This window comes from Exophiala bonariae, assembly GCF_035927105.1.
Source record: "Exophiala bonariae strain CCFEE 5792 chromosome Unknown scaffold_23, whole genome shotgun sequence".
NCBI lineage: Eukaryota > Fungi > Ascomycota > Eurotiomycetes > Chaetothyriales > Herpotrichiellaceae > Exophiala > Exophiala bonariae.
The window spans coordinates 327,363-347,375 of record NW_027042498.1 but is presented as its reverse complement, the minus strand read 5'-3'; the positions used below and the strand labels follow the sequence as shown (position 1 = coordinate 347,375).

General features: G+C 49.5%; 10 protein-coding genes across 10 annotated transcripts; 4 read left to right on the top strand and 6 right to left on the bottom strand.

Moving 5' to 3' along the window:
* Nucleotides 1-846: 846 nt before the first annotated feature.
* On the bottom strand, nt 847-1,905 carry GPE1 (CCAAT/enhancer-binding protein gamma; the record flags this gene model as incomplete). Its single annotated transcript, XM_064849736.1, has 1 exon — nt 847-1,905. One exon carries the CDS (start codon nt 1,903-1,905, stop codon nt 847-849), a length of 1,059 nt encoding a protein of 352 aa, XP_064703491.1.
* A 530-nt stretch (nt 1,906-2,435) lies between these two features.
* On the top strand, nt 2,436-4,044 carry LTR84_006174 (uncharacterized protein; the record flags this gene model as incomplete). The annotated part of the gene is made up of 3 exons (XM_064849735.1): nt 2,436-2,586; nt 2,641-3,233; nt 3,298-4,044. The coding sequence occupies 3 exons, from the start codon at nt 2,436-2,438 to the stop codon at nt 4,042-4,044; spliced, it is 1,491 nt and encodes a 496-aa protein (XP_064703490.1).
* A 439-nt stretch (nt 4,045-4,483) lies between these two features.
* On the bottom strand, nt 4,484-6,362 carry LTR84_006173 (uncharacterized protein; the record flags this gene model as incomplete). Its single annotated transcript, XM_064849734.1, has 3 exons — nt 4,484-5,236; nt 5,293-6,087; nt 6,210-6,362. The coding sequence occupies 3 exons, from the start codon at nt 6,360-6,362 to the stop codon at nt 4,484-4,486; spliced, it is 1,701 nt and encodes a 566-aa protein (XP_064703489.1).
* Nucleotides 6,363-8,552: 2,190 nt separating this feature from the next.
* Nucleotides 8,553-9,456, top strand: CNB1 (Calcineurin subunit B; the record flags this gene model as incomplete). Its single annotated transcript, XM_064849733.1, has 5 exons — nt 8,553-8,685; nt 8,787-8,839; nt 8,905-8,978; nt 9,053-9,387; nt 9,446-9,456. The coding sequence occupies 5 exons, from the start codon at nt 8,553-8,555 to the stop codon at nt 9,454-9,456; spliced, it is 606 nt and encodes a 201-aa protein (XP_064703488.1).
* A 1,666-nt stretch (nt 9,457-11,122) lies between these two features.
* Nucleotides 11,123-12,230, top strand: LTR84_006171 (uncharacterized protein; the record flags this gene model as incomplete). The annotated part of the gene is made up of 3 exons (XM_064849732.1): nt 11,123-11,485; nt 11,610-11,963; nt 12,057-12,230. 3 exons carry the CDS (start codon nt 11,123-11,125, stop codon nt 12,228-12,230), a joined length of 891 nt encoding a protein of 296 aa, XP_064703487.1.
* Nucleotides 12,231-12,650: 420 nt separating this feature from the next.
* LTR84_006170 (uncharacterized protein) lies at nt 12,651-13,746 on the bottom strand (the record flags this gene model as incomplete). Its single annotated transcript, XM_064849731.1, has 2 exons — nt 12,651-13,512; nt 13,688-13,746. The coding sequence occupies 2 exons, from the start codon at nt 13,744-13,746 to the stop codon at nt 12,651-12,653; spliced, it is 921 nt and encodes a 306-aa protein (XP_064703486.1).
* A 316-nt stretch (nt 13,747-14,062) lies between these two features.
* On the bottom strand, nt 14,063-15,201 carry LTR84_006169 (uncharacterized protein; the record flags this gene model as incomplete). Its single annotated transcript, XM_064849730.1, has 2 exons — nt 14,063-14,698; nt 14,779-15,201. 2 exons carry the CDS (start codon nt 15,199-15,201, stop codon nt 14,063-14,065), a joined length of 1,059 nt encoding a protein of 352 aa, XP_064703485.1.
* A 1,111-nt stretch (nt 15,202-16,312) lies between these two features.
* On the top strand, nt 16,313-16,819 carry LTR84_006168 (uncharacterized protein; the record flags this gene model as incomplete). The annotated part of the gene is made up of 2 exons (XM_064849729.1): nt 16,313-16,378; nt 16,451-16,819. The coding sequence occupies 2 exons, from the start codon at nt 16,313-16,315 to the stop codon at nt 16,817-16,819; spliced, it is 435 nt and encodes a 144-aa protein (XP_064703484.1).
* Nucleotides 16,820-17,345: 526 nt separating this feature from the next.
* Nucleotides 17,346-18,245, bottom strand: LTR84_006167 (uncharacterized protein; the record flags this gene model as incomplete). Its single annotated transcript, XM_064849728.1, has 1 exon — nt 17,346-18,245. The coding sequence occupies one exon, from the start codon at nt 18,243-18,245 to the stop codon at nt 17,346-17,348; it is 900 nt and encodes a 299-aa protein (XP_064703483.1).
* A 444-nt stretch (nt 18,246-18,689) lies between these two features.
* Nucleotides 18,690-19,901, bottom strand: LTR84_006166 (uncharacterized protein; the record flags this gene model as incomplete). The annotated part of the gene is made up of 1 exon (XM_064849727.1): nt 18,690-19,901. One exon carries the CDS (start codon nt 19,899-19,901, stop codon nt 18,690-18,692), a length of 1,212 nt encoding a protein of 403 aa, XP_064703482.1.
* Between the last annotated feature and the right edge of the window lie 112 nt (nt 19,902-20,013).

The window sequence follows — 20,013 nt, the reverse complement described above, 5'->3', positions numbered from 1 at the left end:
TCTATGTTCTTATGTTTTTCCTTCAGGAAATACCCAATAAAAAAGATAGACGGCTGGGGACCACTACTGGTAGGAGGCATCAGCAACAGGCAGTAGAAAAGCAACAGACACTCCACACAATACAAAAGATTGAATAACAGAGTTCACAAAGAGATAAATTTTGTTGCGCAGTTTGAAGCAGTTGCAGACAGGCACAGAAAAACCAAGGCGCCTGGCAACCATTGCGGAATCCCAACAAACACTTCTGCTGCAAGCACCAGCGTGGATGAGGTGAAAACCTGTTCGGCTGCATAGAGGCATTCAACCGTTGGCGGTTGCTTTTCAGGTAAACGCGGTACTGAGGCACTTACATGGACCCTTGGCTGATGCGAAGTGTACGGTTGACATGAGACTTGAGGCGCGCAGGAACCCTTGCTTCCCTTGTAACAGTTCTAGGGCTCTAAAGACAGGAGCACATGGGGTTGTAGACTCTAATTCCCACGCAAGCGAGGGAGTTTGAGAATTTTCGAGCTAGATTTTGCGAGCCTTGATTGTTATTTTTGCTTGTGCTAGTTAGTGGGTAGTGTGCTGTTCGGAGCTGGTTGGTGCAGTATCGACGGTGAGTATGAAGGTATTGTGTGAAGGAGATGGCGATGCCGGCTCCTCGGTCGAGATTGAGATTGCTTTAGACTCAAGCATGATGCCGATGGACCAGGAGGCCGCCGCGTCGCTGTCATGTAACTCCGGAAATCGTAGGGCTTCAGGGCTCTGAGATCGTGGACGGAGCGCAGCGTCAAAGGGATATCATTGATAATATAAAAGCATCAGTCAAGACAGTCCGTGCTGTTGACCTATTCAACATAAAGATCAGTCATCTCTCCACCCAACATAAACATCATCCGTCCGGTATCTCTGCGTACACGTGCTGTCCTCCAACTCGGTCCTCACACCGGTCTGATACGCCAACAAGCCTGCATGCGCAATCATGATTCCGTTATCGATACAGAACCGTTCATCAGTGGCATAAACACTCCCACCACGATCCCGAGCCATGATGCCCATCATTTCCTGCACCCGTTCATTGCAGCCGACACCACCGACGATCAACACCTGATTCGACCCCACGTGCGCCATGGCTCGCTCCGTGATCTCCACCAGCATCGCAAACACCGTCTCCTGCAGGCTAAAACACAAATCCGCAGGAGTGACCAGTTCGCCTGACGCCGTATCCTTCAGTGTGCCAGCATGCATCTGGTGCGCCAATTCATCGATTCGCGCGAGGATGCCGGAGAAGGAACAATCCATGCCCTTGACCGCGTACGGCAAATCGAGCAGCACACCTCCTCCCTTCTTCGCCAATTGCTCGATGTTGTACCCCGGTGCTGGATCGTTAGGAATGCCGAGCGTGCGCGCGAATCGATCGAGACAGTTTCCAATCGCAATGTCGAGCGTTTCTCCGAAGATCCGATACCGTTGCATCGAGTAGGCGATCACCTGAGTATTGCCACCAGATACGTAGAGTACCACAGGGTTAGACGCGCCTGTGATTTCTCGACCCATCTCGATATGCCCGACGCAGTGGTTCACGCCGATCAACGGCTTGTCCCACAGCAACGAGAGCATTCGTGCTGCGACCGCGACAGACTGTAATGGTGCACCCATGCCAGGGCCTTTGGTGTAGCAGATGCATGAGACGTCGGATATGGAGAGATTCGACTCCCGGAGAGCCTGTTTTACGAGTGCAACGACATGGCTCCGGTGGTGTTTGGCTGTATCTTTGGGCAGGAACCCTTCGCCCGGTGGTGATACGTATGTATGGCGGATGTTGGACAGGATTTTGGCGGGTCCTGTTTGACCTGCTGTTGGATGTGAGATGATGCCAACCCCGAGTTTGTTGGCTGAGCCTTCGAGCCCGATTGCAATCATTTTTGGTGAGAGTCTGATGCAATATCTTTGTTTGAGAGATTGTTATTCACGATGTTTCCTCTTGGTCTGACTGTGACATAGACATGTCCTCGTGGAAAAGGTCACTGTTTCAATTTCGTATAATCAATTTCTTAAAATTGTTCCCCGTAGTTATCGTCTTAGACGTGATCCGAAAGACCTAAATGATGCATGTATTTTTTCTCACTGTCAGTTCTGTTTTCCCACCCCTCATTTGGACAGCCTGATGGCGGTCGACCTCGACTTGAAAGTGAAGTGAAGAGAGTGGATGACGCACAAAAGTCACCTACCAATCGGAAAATTCCTATCCGATTTTCATCGCGGCGGAGATACTGGTATTTATGCTCCTCCGTAATATATTGTGAATCTTCCGCCCACCACCACTGCCACTGACTGCGTTTAACTCCTCACCACATACGACCTACTCACCCACTACACACCAATTTTCTCTTTTCAAATATTCTATTTCACCCCGCTCCTTGGTTTCTCGTTGTTAACACTGTTTCAATCAAATGGGCGATACTGTTGGCCCATCAGCGTCCTTGGACTTTGATCAGACAACCTCTCGCTTCCTCGCTTGGTTTACATCTGCAGACGGTACGAGGATAAGCCCCAAGGTTGAATTAAAGGATCTTAGGGCCCAGAATGCTGGGAGAGGCGCCGGTAAGCTTTCCCACACCGACTATCTTGCTGTATTCTGACTGTCCTCATCTCCAGTCGCCAAAAATGACATCGTCGAAGACGAGGAACTATTTGCAATCCCACGGTCACTAGTGCTCACCACAACCACCTCAAGTATCGTACCTTCACTACTCGAGCCTCTCGAAGATATGGGAGCGTGGCCTCCTCTGATCGTGACCATAATATATGAATATCTTCGCCATGAGCAATCGCCATGGTATCCTTACTTTCAAGTTCTCCCCACCACCTTCGACAGCCTCATGTTCTGGAACCAGCAAGAGCTGGAAGAACTACAGGCCAGCGCTGTGGTCGACAAAATCGGAAAGAGATCAGCCGAAGAATCATGGAAATCCTCTATCATCCCACTGATGCTACAGCATCCTGATTCATTCCCACTTGCCTCCGCGACAACCGAAGCAGAAAAGACCGCCAAGCTAATCGAGCTCGCACACATGGCGGGCAGTCTTCTCATGGCATATGCTTTTGACATCGATCGCGACGAGAACAAGAACGAAAATGACGATGAAGCCTCAGAAGATCATGACTGGGAAGAAGACGACGAAGCCGAACCCCTCAAGGGCATGGTGCCCTTGGCTGATATGCTCAACGCGGATGCCGATAGAAACAATGTACGTTTTATCCATTCCTTTCTCACAATCAAGACTCAGGCTGACCAAATCTTCTCCACTCCAGGCAAGACTCTACCAAGAAACTGGCTATCTAGTAATGAAAGCCACCAAGCCTATTTCTCAAGGCGAACAGATTTTCAATGACTATGGCCCCCTTCCACGGTCCGACCTACTCCGCATGTACGGGTATCTGACAGACAACTACGCTCAGTACGATGTGGTCGAAATCTCCTATGATCTTCTACTAGAAGTTTCGGGGAGGAAAACCTCTCATGATCCTGCTTGGATACAGAAAGAAGAGCAGCTCGAAGAACTGGGCCTCTTGGACGATGGATATGCAATCACTCGCGCCGAGCAGGGCCTTAGCACCACACTGCCTGATGCCATCCCCGGTGAACTTCACATGCTACTGAGAGCGTTATGTACGCATGACAAGAATGGAGGCGCAAATCTCAAAAAGCCAAAGGACTCCATCACCGTCGAGGAGGCAGCTCTTCTGCAATCTATTCTCACCAAACGCATCACCGAGTACAGTACCTCATACGAAGCCGATCAAGCCCTGTGGGCCAGCCTCAACCAAACCGGTTTCGACGATGCAGATATTGCTGCGGGCAAGAGCCTGAGGCGATGTTCCATGGCCCTCCAGGTACGCATGGGCGAGAAGGAGATCCTCCACCAACTGCTCTCGATATGTCAAGAGCACATCAAGCAGAAGTCCGAAGAGCTACGCGGTCCCAACAGCAATGGGTTTTCCAAGCGAAAACACGATGGAGACACAAACACCCAACCCAAGAAAGTAGCTCGAAGATGAAAAAGAGAAGGTCTGTCTGTGCAAGAGGAGAATTTGACATCAAAACTCTTTTGAGCATTGTCTCTTTGGTTGGGCTTTGAAACTCTAGGCGCTGGCCTTATAATACTTTGTACAAAACACCACTGTCGGTGGTAACCTCGCTACTCTCCTTTGACGATTCGGTTGGAGTGCCATCCGAACCCTCAATCACCAGCTTGCAATCTCCAAGTTCCCAAAGCAAGACCACACACATACACACCCACCCACACCCGTCACCCTCAAACTGTCCATCATCTTACAAGCACCCATGAAATCTGGTGGGAGGCGAAAACATTCTACAGCCTCGACAAGCTCGGTACTCGTCTCGGAGCTGAGAGGAAAAGAGAGTTTTGAAAATTGTGCTCTCTGGTTCAACGGGTTGAAAAATATCACAAAACAAATAGTCGTTTTTCACGACAGGTCAAGAAGGTGCAGGCGTCGGTTGCTGTTGTTGTGTAGAGGGTTGTGGACCTGCTGGTGACGACTGACTCGGACCACCAGCTTCATGCTGGGATTTTCTCGCCGAGGACGTCTGAGCTTCCGTTGGTCTGCTATTACCTATGAGGTAAGCACGCTGGATCATGCGGCCAAGTACATCATCCGTCCTTGAATTGGAGACGGACGATTCATCGTCATCAGAGTCATATTTGAATCGGTCATCATCAGCTGGATCTCGTCGCGGTCGTGGAAGTTTTCGATCAATCATGATTCGACCACCTCTTCCGAGTCTTCTTCGGAAGGATGGCATCTGAATGCCCTGATCGTCACTGGGAGGTGTCGCATAGCGAATGGGTGTCGGCGGGCGAGCTACATCTTTCATCACGACGTCTGCACCATTCTGCTGTGGTTGAGAATCTTCGTCCGAAACACTAGCTGGCGGTGTTGGAAGGTACACACTCGCGGCCATTGCTTCTCGGAAATGGTCATCTGGCTCTGGATGTTCTGGTTCGAGTTCTGGTGTGAGTGGAGCCATGGTCTTATCAACAAATCCTTCGTTCCATCGAATATGCTTATCGACATTAGTCTGGATTTCTTTCTCCATTTCACGTTCCTTGGCGGCCATGACATCTTCAAGAGTACGCAATTCTGGACCACTTCCAGGGACCATGGGCATTCGAAGTTGTTGAGCAAGAGCAGCTTGACCGGGTGTCATGCCAGGTGGGAGTTTCTGCTTCTACACGAGCAAGTCAGTTTCATGTTCAAAGGTAGGGCTTTCTTTGATGTGGTTACCTTTTGATTGATGAGCAGATCCTCGTCTCCCTTCATGCCCAACTTTCTCTTTGTTTCTCTGAATGCCTGGCGTTGTTCAAACACCAATCGATCCATCTCGAGGGTTTCTTTGCGCAAGAATTCTCTCCTCTTCACCATGAGTAGAAGATTACGAGCAGTCTCGAGCTCAAGCCGAAGCTTCCGCAATTTGTCGGCACTTTGAGCATCTCTGTTTCTGGTTTTTCGGATTTGCCGCAGCTCTCGTCTTCGAAAGCAGACATATGGATCGGAATCATCCGTTTCTTGGCCGGTCTCAAACTTGAGCCGAGGAGCCAGCCCGCGGTTTCCAGTGATGGTTCGCCGCGCTTTCCAATGGTCGTAGAGGAACTTGGAAAGGTTTCTCACATATGAAGGAATGGTATTATCAAACTGTTCTTGCAGTTCTTCTAAAGGTAAGACGGGAGGACTATCAACAGCTGCGAAAGGCTGTTTTGTCTGAGCCGTTTCTTCAAAGAAGTTCATGACCTCTTCAAATTGATCTTCAGTACAAGGAGCATGCTCTGCAGGTAATCTTGCGTTGAGCAGTTTCAAGGCAATTTCATCTTCCTCGTCCATGCAATACGCCACTCCAGCACAGTCTTCGACCGTGGCTGATGAGCGGATGTATGTTGCTGGCTGTTGAAAGCCTTTGGGATAGAGGACGTCATACTGAACATCATTCGCAATGGTAGGTGGAGTGGGGATGTATGCATCTTTGATTTTAGCATCTGTTTTTGCTATTTGAGTTGCTTTGATGGCTTGTTGGAGATGGTATTCCTGGCGAAAAGTCAGTGATGTTGTGCCAAGACCATGGTGACTAAGCGGCGAGAAGAGGCCAGATGCAAGAAAAACAAACTGGAAGCGGCAGCACTGTGACGGCGATGAAGGGGAAAACTTACAGCTTCTTCGGCCTTCTCAACACCGGTTTCTATTTGAGCCCGTTGAGAATCATAGTCGATCAATGATTCGACTTGATCCTCACGAAAAATCTGGACATTCTGTTTGGCGTTGAGCTTCTTGGGGCGGGTGTGCCTGCCTGTCGCGCGCGACATGGACGCTCTTGGGGGAACAACCTCATGGGAGAAAGAGGGAGTTTGGAGCGGAAGAGTGGTGCGGGCAGGGTGGCAGGCCACCTAACCCGAAATATTTTTGGGGGCGGCCTGCACTGCAGTAGTGGCAAGTGTAGGGCAAAAGTAGACAGGCCAAAGTGAAAAGAAGGGCGAGGGTGAATCAGAGAAGACCACCTCAAAACCCGTTCAGTAGCAAATTCACTTTGACAATTCACAAAATGTATATCAAATTGTAGCGCTTAATCCACTGAGATGAATAAAGGCTTCAAAGTGATGAATTGATCAAGTGGTGGTGATGATTTGGATGGTGAGAAGAAAATTCTCGCCGTTGAGGTGGGCGGGAATGGGACACTTGGGCTGGTAGTGAAAATTTTCGTAGTTTGGGGACTCAGAATTCAGAAGGTCGTTGGTGTACGGGAGTAGGTTGTGCCCTTTGGGGAGTTTGGTTCTGGGAGTGGTGTGGTGCCCAGGTTTGGCTGCAGGCTGCAAATTGCACGTTGGACCTGCAATAATAATGGCAAGATTTCTAGGGAGTGGAGACTCGGGATGAGAGAGTTGAAAAACAATGGGAACTTGAAGGGGGGATGGGCAAAGGGGGTGTGGGTGTGGATGTGGGCTTTGCTCGTTGCTTTGGCTCACTTTCGCCTGGTTTGTTGTGCACAGCACAGTGCAGTGCAGTGCAGGGCAAGGCAGCCGCAGCGCGTCTAGATGGGCAAGCTGAAGCAGGTAGTGCCGTTTGTTGGGTGGTGAAAAGGGTGCGACACTTGCAGGGCGGAAATATTCATTATTGACCTGGGCTTGATGGTCATTGGTCTTTCCCTCTTCCATTATTGCTCTGGCGTGCAGAAGGGTTCATCTTTCTCGTCTCTATCCTGCAAAGTGAAGTAATCAGCTGGGTGGGCACTGGGCACCAGGCAGGGACAACGGGCTGTGACTGGCGACCAGAGCGTGCCTAGCAGAGGCGGCCGAAATTTCACTTTCGGGTTGTGGGTGCCTAGACGTGCCTAGGGTCGCTCAAGCAAGTCACTTTTCCTTTGGAGGTGGTCCATGCCGCCAGACGAGGGATTCTCAGTGGGCAGCCTACCACTAAATCACACCTCATGGGCATTCTCTCGCTTGGGAGGCCGATAGGGGGATCTACCAGGGACTATCCTAACTTCAGACGGGCGTGAATCTACCTCCGTGCGAGTTGGTACCCAAATGGCTTGTGATTTTCAAGAATTCTATTGATTCTTTTTAGTATTTCGAACCTGTCTTGAACAGCCTGGTCTCATGCAGACGGGTTGACATGCCAAAATACCTAGGTATGCAGCCAGCCGTTTTTCAGTCCATGGTTTACTAGTACAGCTTAAGACATTTCCGGTGGAGCATATAATAGCCCACGCCAACAACTACGGCGGAGGATAACTGTAATCTGGCTACTCCGAGTTGATGGTGAAGCCATCCAGGCTCTCTCATCCTCTGGCAAATGATACTTCGGAATGTCAGCATCAAGTACTACTTCCCATCACTGCAGTCACAATGGAGACGTGGGATTTATGTAATAGGTGACCGCCTGACCATGACCAAGAGGTCTGCTTCCAGGTTTGGGGAGTAAATGTGATCATTTAATCATATGGCACCCTGCAGGTGACCCGAATCGCTATTAATAATCTAGAAACTATCACGGATTCTAGACTGGTGAAAGACTCAGATATGTTCTGTTGCCCCTCAACCAGGCATGCTTCAAAGTGCCCCTGATGTTCCAAATCTGTGTTGGGTTTAGCTCAAGCCATTCTATCTGTGGCACAAACAGTGGCTAGTGATCTCGAATAGTGGCTAGTGAACTTCGGTCACCGTTGAAAAAGACTTTGTTTCAGGATTGGCTGACTCCCACATCACCAGAAAGTGGGGGATGTGGTGATTCAGGCCCAAATACCAAACGGCGGCTGTGGATTTGGTCACAACCGCGACCCTGAAACTCGTCTATTCATAACTGGCCCCGGATTCAGTTAATGTACTTTCAGCTATCAGATGTTCTTAGACAATCAATAAGACTTCCACCACCACCTCATCCCTCCGCCGATCCTCATTAGACCCATCCTCTCACTAATACCACAGGCTCGCAACGAAGCCCCTCAACGCAGCCCTTACCGGTTCATTGACCTGACCGCCCCTTCACTTCGCTCAATCATGGCGACGCCCGCCTATGGTGCTCAGTCGGGCACCGTCGCTGAACCCAATAATGCTGCTCTCTACGAGTCAAGGCGAAGACAGACAATCACGGGGTCTCAGGTTGTCGACAACATCGTCTCCTTCTCCAATTGTACGTTTTGGCCGGTCCTTTCTGGCCTGACCATGCAGAAATCGCAACTCTCCTGCATCATGTGGCCGACTGGAGCACGTGCTAACCATGTTGCGAAACAGTTGATCGAGATGAGGTAGACAGATTAAGAAAGAGATTCATGAAGCTGGATAAGGTACAACAGACATCCCAGGAATTGTATGGGACCGGACATGTTTAGATTGACAAGGCCTCGAACAGGACAACAGCGGTACAATTGAAAGAGAAGAATTTCTGTCACTGCCACAAGTGTCCTCCAACCCCTTGGCAACGAGGTATGTTTTCATGCCTTCGCAGGCCCTCTCGATGTGTTTCTCCTAGGATATCTGGCTGAAGCGATATCCAACAGAATGATCGCCATCTTTGATGAGGATGGAGGTGGTGATGTCGACTTTCAGGAGTTTGTTCTCGGTCTCTCTGCCTTCAGCTCAAAGGGAAATAAGGAAGAAAAACTCAAGTTCGCCTTCAAAGTCTACGATATCGACCGCGATGGATATATCTCCAACGGCGAATTGTTCATCGTGCTGAAGATGATGGTCGGTAGCAATCTCAAAGATCAACAACTACAACAGATTGTGGACAAGACCATCATGGAAGCAGACAAGGATGGCGACGGCAAGATCAGCTTCGAAGAATTCACTACAATGGTCGAGTCAACCGACGTCAGCTTGAGTCTGACTTTAGGTGAGCCCCTCTAACACAGTCAAATTGGCTACCTCGGAGACTGACAAATTGCCTGTAGATCAGTTCTAAGCGCAAGCAATGACCTGGCGTTGTTTTCTTGCTTAGCTTTGTCCATCTTCCTCAAGGACTTCCGCAGAATGAGCGGTAGGACGACATAGCAATGTCTCATAACTACATGAAAAGAACTGATGCATTCACACGGCCAGGGATAGTACACTAGAATCTGTTCTTCATGTTTTGCCTCACCCGTGTGACCTATATATCGGATGTCCACCTCCCGCGAGCATGCTGCATTCCAACCTATTGAAGCAGGGATGCTTGTAGATCAGACCAACGCAACCACATCACCAACATTTGTTTCGGTAGAGCAAACGTTCAGCCCTTCCAATCGCCAGAAGCGCAGTTGTGTGAAGCATGATAACTAGACTGGGAAATTGGAATCGGAACTCAGCTTCCCACAATGAATATGTGTGCTCACACCTGACTTAGTATCGATCAAGCTCATTTCGGTGCTGACTACAAGCTCAACTTTGTGCTGGATTCGTCTGTCCACCCTTGCAGCACTTGGAAGTTTTACGCTGGCCAGCCGCATTCATCACATCTGGTATCCTACCTATAGCAGTCCTCAAAGTTCCATGCCTATCCTAGCATGCACTTGGCTACAGTCCTAAATCTTCTTCGCGTCGTGTCCTAATGGATATCTTGTCCGATCGTGAATTGGCTCCGAACTAGAGCAATGGAGCGACATTTCTGTTCAACTTTCCACCAGCATCTACCGGAACGAGCCTCTGTGATCTGCATTCCTTCCGGTCCCTATGCCCTTGAATCTGTGATCAACGACATTTCACTGCAGTGGTGGTGTCTCCGCAAACCTATACGAGGGTTTCTCGCTAATGTCGGCAAGATCTTTTTTAAGGTTCACTTCGAAGTCTCCGACGGAGATCTGTAACTACGATACTAGATCGCTAAACTCGCAAATCCCGGCAAATCATTCCAAGCCCCGCACGAATAAAGTCTGAAGGCAACGGATCAACACTCGTGTCCCCAGATAATCGAGCACCCCGGACCCGCTAAGACAATTCCCTTGCAACTCCGGGTTGAAGGAGTGGATCAAATAGCAACTCTCCCCCGATCGTCAGAAGTAAATTCAATCCCGATTGAAAGCCCTCGAGTTCGCGCCGTGAACTACGAGGCGAACTTTTGTTCCGCATCTTTCCATGGTACGAAAAGTTGAGTCAGAAGGGGAATTTCTTTCTCGTGTCGAGATTGGCGAGAACTCAGCAATACTGATTTCTCCTGCCAGTGCTCGTCATAGCTTCTCGACCCGTCGTCTCCGCTACTGCAGTTGATGATGAATTTTTCCCCGCAGTGTGAGGTTTGACTACCAGCGGGATCACGGCTGATGGGAAGTGGCTACCTAGGTATTAGGCAGTCCCATGTTGTGTCATCGTTGTACAGCGGGTGACGAGGCAATAAACAGGGTTGGGGATCCATGAATTCTGTCATACCTTTGGTGGCGGGATCAGTGTTCCGATATTGATCATACCGCGGGGAAGAGAGGAATGGGGTTCGAAGGAGCTACTCGGACTATAAGTATCTTGAGCCTGCTCTCTGGAGGAGAGGATGGCTCTTCAAACAACAGCTTAAAGTGACTTAAGTCTCACAACCATCATCTTCAACTATCTCGAGAAGCTCAACACGAGTCCTAGCGAGTCCCGCCAACAACCGCAACAAAATGCCAAACACCAAGACCGTTCATGTTCCTCACCTGGGGGGAATCGATGCAGCATACCAGATGCCCCATGTCTATGACTCGTCCAAGCCGACGTTGGTATTGGTGAACAGTTTTACCACTTCGTCCGAACTTTACCGGCAACAATATGCCAACAAGGAATTGACGGACAAGATGAATCTCGTGGCCATTGAACTACTTGGCCACGGTCAGACCAGGACAAAGTCCGAGAATTTTACATATTGGGATACCGCCATCATGAATCTCCAAGTGATGGAAGCTCTAGGGATTTCAAAGGCATTTGTCCTAGGCACGTCTCAGGGTGGCTGGATCACCGTTCGCATGGCATTGTTGGCACCAGACAAGGTACGTGACGCCATTTATCGCATCGTGCAACTTCAACTTCGTCCATTGTCCATCTAGCTTTCCCTACACTCTTCTCTGCTGCCCACAGAGCCTGCCAAAAAATTCTGACCTCAAACATCTCCAGATCCAAGGAATCATTCCACTCGGCACATCTCTGGACTATGAATCCGAGCGAACGCGAAAGCTCGGATGCTGGGATGGTGTTGCCGCCTGCACAGGACCAATTGATAAATGGACGAGCAATGAATCAACACCGGATTTTCAACCAGACCAAGACTACTGCGATTTCCTCATCGACATCGGGTTTGGCAAGAATTGCCCCCAGGCAACCCGAGACACCTGGCGCAAGATCATCCCTTCCAACTACCAGGGAGACGATGGTAGACGCCGAGCTCGCATGGCCGCAATCAATCTCCGTGAACGTGATGGCTTACACGGTCGCCTTTTCGATATCAGATGCCCTGTTATGTGGCTTCATGTGAGTGTCCTAGGCCCCAGCCCCTCTTTGCAAGCATTCTCTGAGATCTTTGAATCAAACTTGATGAGGCTAATATGGAGTCCTGATATCTAGGGTACCGACGATGTTGTGTACAGTGTTGCTAACGCAGAACATGAAATCAAACTGTTCACTAACAGTCCTTCGGCAGACCTTGTAGTCGTTGAGGGAGGCGCGCATTTCCTCTCCGCTTCGCATCCAAAGGACGTTGATGACGCTCTGATTTCATTCGTGGGCAGATATGCTTAGGCAATGGATAAAATCTCCGTTAGGGGAGTAATATGCAGAACCAGAAGCGACAAGACTCGAGAAACCTGGCCAACACTTCGAAATCTAGATGGAGGATGCTACGAGGCTGTGCTTCCCTGGTCGCTCAATCTACTTGGTACCAGATGAGAACGGTACTGTCAGAAGAGATCAGGTGGCTAAGTGCCAGTTGCTATCGAGTATGGACTCGCGAGGCTGAGACTACAACGTACCCAGATGTTTTCAGCAGTAAAATTTGAAGAGGTGTACATAAATTGGAATAGGAAACAGAAGCTTTCAAGCAAGCATACAACTGTTATCTTGCAGGCTTTGGCCCATATCGGCCATCATTTGAGACACAGCATCATGTGGAGTTTCGATTACTCTTAATCAACCATCATCTGCTGTTTAAGCTGTATTTTCTTATGTTCGTCCCGTGCTCGACACAATACCGCCGTCGACAATCAGCTTCTGCCCCGTGATATATCCGGCGGCAGAGTTACTGCAGAGAAAGGCCACGGCATTCGCTACATCGCGACTACTCCCCATCCTTCCGGTGGGAACCTGCGCATGTCTTGTCTTCACGAAGCCCTCATAATCACCACCGGCATATTTCTCCGCGATCGTGTGCACCAACGGTGTAAACATCAATCCAGGCAACACCGCATTCAACCGCACACCCTTGTCAGCGTACAAAATGGCAGTGTGCTTCGTGAACTGCACAACGGCGGCCTTGGTAGCCGCGTACGCCACCTGAGGCTTGCCGATATATCGAATCCCGGCGATGCTGGCAATGTTGACGACAGCACCGGATCCCTGCGCCTCCATAATGGGCAGCACGGAGTGGCAGGTCAAGTAGACGGATTTGAGATTGATTGAAACCTGAGAGTCGAACGTCGCCTCGTCCATGTCTGCCGGCCCGCCCCTCTCACTCCTGCCGACGTTATTGACCAGGATGTCGATCCGTCCGTCGTGCCGTTGGATACACGCTTGTACCATCTCCTCGACCGCCGTCGAGGAAGTGACATCCGTCACGATCACATCCACGACCGCACCGGGAACCTCAGCCTCGATACGTGACTTCGTCCGCTCCGCTGCCGCTTGGCTGAGGTCGCATCCGAATATTTGTGCTCCGTTGCGCGCAAGCGTCAGTGCGATCGCTGCACCATTACCCCAGTTGTCTACTATGTTGGGTGGCCCGTCTTGGCCGATGCCTGTGACAAGTGCGACCTTGTCTCGCAAGTCCGGGTATGAAGGACCTATCGATGCCGATAATGGCGCAGTGCTGGTCGACATTCAGTACCTCAGAGGTCCGAAAGCCTCAAACTGCTAGCTTAGTACTTATGAGTAGGTCACCTTCCTTATGGTTCATATGCTACGATATCCTGAGACCCTGCGGAAGAAAGATGTGAATTATCATACTTTATCGAGATTTCAGGGGGAACGAGGAGTAAATATACTGCCACTGTTCTAGTCGGTTGACAGGGCAGCTCTCCTTCTCCACACGTTGTTCATACATGGTACTAGTACTTACTTACTTAGTACCTCGGGATTGATGCGGAGAAGAGACCACATCTGATTCTGCTCGATGACGTTGACGGAGGTCAGGATTGCCACCTGAATACACACACTCTGATGGAAGTGTCTCGGGTTACAAGAGGCCTACGAACCGATCCAATACCTTCAATTCGTGAAACACAGACACGAGAAATTCTAAGGACTGCAGGTGCCTCACCAAAATATTTACGTCAGCGTGATTACATAATGTGACGAGGCTGGACTGACAAGGAGCAGGATCGCAAAATGCTTCAAGTCGATGACATAACACCCACGACCTACAATCTCGCCCATCCTATTCCGTCAAGGATGTTCTGAGCAGCTTCTCTTTGTAGTTCATCAGAGCTATAAGTCGACACAACTTCCAGGGGAAACACGAATTGCAAACATGTACCAGGATTCAGGCCGTCCGGGTTCAGCTTCAGCGTTCGGTGTGCATTCAGGACAATGGTCGTCGATCGCCGATGTTGCTCTTCCTGGATCGAGTTCCGCTCATCTTGTGACCAGATGCTACGTTGTGAGAGTATCAGGTAAGCTATAATGATCATAGCTGAATCAAGCATTGCCCCAACATCGAAATAGCAGAAGTCTCCACTACCAAGATCGCACTGGTCACGATTGATCATCAATTCGTGTTCTCGACCATGTTCGCTCGAATATCGACTTTCACATTTGCTGAGCCAATGGAGGAGGTCGATGATTCTCGCTTTCTCTGCGACAATCCGGGGCACACTGCTTGAAGAGTTGCAGGCCTCCCTCATTTCGCGTTGTCGCCCGGAGAGATATGCAGGGAGAGCAAGCAAAATATCAAGCACTTCATCCGAGTCTCCGACTGTATCCACTTGCTCGTGACTCTGAAGCCATTCAGCTGAAGCAAGAGGACTTAGAGCGTGGAATTTTATTGAGTGTCGAACCTGAGACGAGTTTAGGGACGATGTTAGCCAGGCATTAATGAAAGACGAATAAAGCGATAGGTGGTTGACCTAAAACTTACATTGAGAACTCTCAGGCTCTGCAGGAAGAGCCTTGAGACACCCCTCCGACAGTTGACTGGCCTTCGCAAAACCATTAGTTGGCAGGCGCCACTGAAATGTTTTATCCAACTGGCGGTTGCTGTTGGTTGGATGAGCTCAAAATACAGCAACATCATAGAAGTACAGATCTCTTGATCTGTTGGTATGGAATCCGAGGCCCCATGGTCCGCTATTGCAGCATATCGCCTTGACAAACATTGTCTTTGACGAGCGAGGGCCGCGACATACCATCGAACCGCCTCTTTCTCAATGGCCGGATCATTTGTACATGATGCATAGTATGCCAATGTTGCTGCACGTATTGAAGGTCTGACCGACTCGCAATCAACGAGAAGAGTGGGAAGATAAGTCATCCATGATTGGCGTCGGCTTTTGGCCGTCATGCTACGAGCGAAAGAGGTGATGAAATGAGACATGAACATTTGTTCGAGTATTACCGCTTGTGATGGTTGATAATGGGATAGCGTGCTGCCGTGGGTCGCATTTTTTTGGTGAATTACCCATGTCGACTCTGAGCAAGACACTTCAGCTGGTAGCAACATGCGCAGTATGAAGATTCCAGACGAGGGGCCAGAACACTTTTTGCCAATACGAAGACAATTTCTGCATTCGGGCTTTGCTTCATCGCACTGCGATGGTGCAGAGATTAGTGCTGGGTCGAAAAGAAACGGGCATGCGTGCATCGGAGAAAATCAGTCAAAAATCGTGCACATACCTTCACCCTACGTCGTCGACATGTCGCACAGCCTCGACTTCTGGCAACCGATCGAACCATTTCTATGACAATGAAGGCATCAAGTGCTTGTTCTCATTGATGCGACCGGGGAACTCATCTTTCAGGCGACATCTCTGTTATCTTGTAAAGGCCTCGGCTTGTCATCGACCAAGTGTACCGGGTCGTGTTCATGGTGTGCCAGGAGCGACCATCAGATACGAGGTAGCAACGAAGACTTCCAGACCCTCCAACCTCTCAAGAACACGAAATCATTACGAAGATCTCGTGTTCGCTCTGCGTATGACATCTCTTGCCGAACCGGATGCTACATTTTCACTTGGCCTGCTTACACGGCCCCCGTGTGGACCCCAAAGAGCCGGCGCCAACCGGCATCTCTCCGCATTTGTTAAATTTTGCGACGTGCATGAGCCGCTGCCCGTATTCTGACAATAATCACTCGATGGCAAGGCTGTGTTCACTCTCTTATTGACAAATTGGATAGGTGGAAGGTGTTCTGGGGCGAAGAACAACTGCATCGGACAAACACCGATGTTGATCGTGTTCGCGATTGAAATCGGGTTGACTACGAGAAACCACGCAGACACTGTTGTATTCCAGGTTCGTGTGACCACTACCTGGTGGTATATAAAGCAGCAGTGTGATCCGTGGAAGGAGAACAGTCTGTCTCACAACTTGAAACAATCAGAAGCCTGCAGACTCAAACAAACTCGATCAATATACAAATACTTACTAGCATTTTCCTCTATCGTTCATCTAAAATGCCTTCTGGAAGCTGCTGGTGTGGTGCATGTGCCTACACATACTCTGGAGAGCCAGCATTAAAGGTATTTGGCATTAGACCCTTCCCATACTCACCTGAATCCGCAAGGATGTTTATTGATCATACCATAACTTAGGCACTCTGCCACTGCATCACCTGCCGCAAAGTCTCTGGCAGCAGCAACACGGTCAACTTCGCGATCCCCGATGGGAATTTCGTTCTGCAAAAGGGCACCCCGACGAAATTTGCAAAGGAGCATGAGTCTGGAATGACGCTCACGATCTATTTCTGTCCACAGTGCGGGAGCACAATCTACAAGGAGGGAAGCGCAGACATGTTCCAAGGGTTGAAGCTTGTACAAGCGGGAACCCTCCATGACAACACTCTGCTGAGTTCGGGCATTGCGGCGGAACTCTATGTCAGTGAGCGAGCCACCTGGCTGGCCAACGTCAGTGGTGCGGCTGAGATGGCAACCTTCACCAATGATGCAAAGTCGTCCTTGTAAAGGATTGTGTACTGGGGGGAAGGAAGTATACTACGTAATTGAGGGCAAGTATGGGATCAGATGAAAATCTATTCGGTATAGTTATTCTATACAAGCACAAGAAAATACTAAGTATGTTAAGAACTCGACATGGATATCAATCCTAGTGATTGCCTATTGGGGTCCAGTTGACCAGTTGACCATGGCCACAAGAGAAAGTTGACATGTCTTTCATGATACATACCTACTGACCCAGTATATGGTATGGAAGACATATGTATTGCGTAAGTAGCTAGCTGGAAGTCTCTGTCTCAAATATACTAGATGTATCATTACCACGTGTATACCTCGAGACTCTCTGTGACTCTGTGTATCGAAAGTGCGTGTTGTTGGGTCTTTCCCGAAAGGCGAGCTTGCCTGACGGTGAATTTCAAGTCTGTAGATCTATGTTCATGGTGCCAGTTGTACTGATTGTATTCTCGATTTTGACACGGCCTGAAAATTCTGCTCGCGGGGTCGGGGCGCGCGGTCTCGTCTCGCCATCGCTCTATCGTGATTGAACATCCCCATAGCCATTATGTTTCTTGGTAGCTCGACCCAGCACGGCAGCACCAAGTGAGAATAGCCCGAACTTGCCGCTCCCAAAGCCCCCTCGTTCAGATCGACATGCCAGGTTGACACCATCCTCGTCAGCGTCGACTGGTACTGTGGGTAGTTTTAGCCCAGTAAAAACATATATAAGTACCACAGCACATTCTTCCAACACTTCCATGAACAGTGAGATCGTGACTGCTGCAGTTGAGCCATTTCCGAGTGAGAAGTCGCTACGGTTGCCAAACATTGCCACGAGAGAGTAGATCACCCGAACCAACAAGAACGGCAATGCAAAAGCGACCGCTCTAATCAGCCGTTTTTCTCCACCCTTCGTCTTTTTTGCCAGGAGTGAAGCAATGCCGCACAAGAGGCAGATACTTGCGAATGACACAGTGAACAAAACCACTCCTATCTTGACTGTGTCCTGCTTGTCGATCTCGGCTGCGGTGTTCGCGTTCGTAGCCCCAACAATGGAGAGAATAAGGCCCACAGTAGGTAGGATTTGGACGGCCCTGAGGCCGAAAAGTGAAAATACCGTGCTCCAGGGCTGTTTCAAGATCGAATAGTAGCAGCGTGCTAGTAAACCGAGAGAAGCCAGTAGCAAAGGTGCCAGTCCCAATACCGTGCATATCAATGCAGTTGTACTTGCTCCGTCGGAACTTGGATTTGATATCAATATCAGCTGGGCTACTGAGCCCACGATCCGAATGACACAAAATATTGTGAGATAGATCCAACCCGAACTCTTCCTGAAGCCATGCCGAGAAGCCACCAATATGCTAGCCACGAGTGCCGGTATGTAGTAGACGAGTTTGCCAGTAGCGACCCCATCGGAATATGTGAATTGCCCCATTGTATTGGCCAGGTAATTGTGAAAGGGTAAATTCGGAGAGTTTGAGGCCAGACGGATATCGAATCTGATCAGGGTGAAGGCACAAGATGTCTTCAGCGGCGAGCATGTCTTCGTCGAGGGGATGCGAGCGCTTTAATAAGGCTGGGATTTTGCCAGAATACTAAGTAGCCAGGTTGCTTCGGTCAGGGACGACTCTATGGCGAACTCGAAAGATCGGAATTGTGGATCATGCTATTTTATTGGTGCCTGGCGAACTGCATGCCGAAATGGGAAAGCGCGGTCGAGGTCCATTCCATCCGGGGAATTCGCGCATTGTAAGCCATTGCAGATTCGGATGATGCGCCTCTTGTTGAAGCTTAACTGTAAAGTCAAAACCGAGGACTGGTTGCGCTTTTGTAGACGGGCTATTTTCCTCACTGGTAAAGTGACGTGAAAGACTGGATATCAGAAGACATGGTATATATGCATCCATTTTTCCGTACTTGTGCCGGCAACCAACATATTCCCGGCCCACTGAGCTTGAGGCAGTCTGAATTCACTAGCTATGTGTTTCAGCTGAGTGATGGCAAAGTCCCTGATTGACGGTGATACCAGTGGATTTGCCCCCGCAGCAAAAAGTGGCCAAATGAGTGAGTAGCCCGTGGAAACTGATACTTGTTGAGGTACCCACCGGAAGAGCTCTGGAATAGTAGCACAGATATGTTCAGTGGCATCCATGACCTCCTTTCGAGCTCTAAGCGCTCTCCTAGTCTCGTTGGGGGCTAAGATCGTGTCTGACGGGTGTTGAATTTTCGAGACGATCAGGTCCTGCTCATATATCATCAAATTCAGCGTAATTCTGGCCATCCATGCTGTGTTCCACATTTGGGCGATATGGTGATCCCCGAATTGCAGATGAAATTTTCGATGACCAGAAATGGAGGGGTTACTTTCCACCATATGGTCATACCGGTGGCTGGGTGGAAGACTCAGTAGAGAATCGTCAACGACTTGGAGCATGATGTCGCATTTTGCAATGATATCTTCTGGCTCAGACACAATTCCTTCGGCAATATCGGCTCGAAGATCTGCAAAAGCTTCAGTGACAGATGGCCGAGTAAATGCAATATCATGTGTTTCTGTATTGCAGGCGATGAAGTCCAACATCTCGCACAGCTGGCTGGGTACTCTCGTGTGATTCTGTATGCAGAATAGTTTGATGCTATTAGCAACCTGTTTGAAAATTTCAAGACCAATCTTTGATTGGAATTGCTTCCGACCACGGAGAGCCACCAAAGACAATGCTCCGTGCACATGTGTTGACCATGCCTTGGGACTATTAGGCTTGCGAAGAGTCAGTGCCTCGTAGAAGGAGAGTAGCATGATTGAAGCGAGTACATCATCACCCTGTGCAGCCTCTTGAGACTGTAAGGCGTTGTTGACATCGGTGATGGCCTCGGCGTAAAACTTCAGAGCCTTGTCTAGCAACGCAGGTTGCCTCCTAGAAAGCGATAAACTCGCCAGTCCAGCGGCCTTTATTGTAGACGACAGAACACCTGTGGTCTCAATATTGCTGTAAACATCAGGCAGGTATGCAAATTGTGAACCTCGTATGTACTCGTTGAGGAGGAACGTGACAGCCACGTCTTGAATTGGCTCTGTGATGGTGGGGCACATCTGTTCTGACTTCGTGGCCGCCGGATAGTGTACCCCTTTTTGACCGATTTGATGTAACCTGGACTGATCTTTGTTGGTACTAGTGTTTTTGGGTTTAGCTGCCTGATGGTAT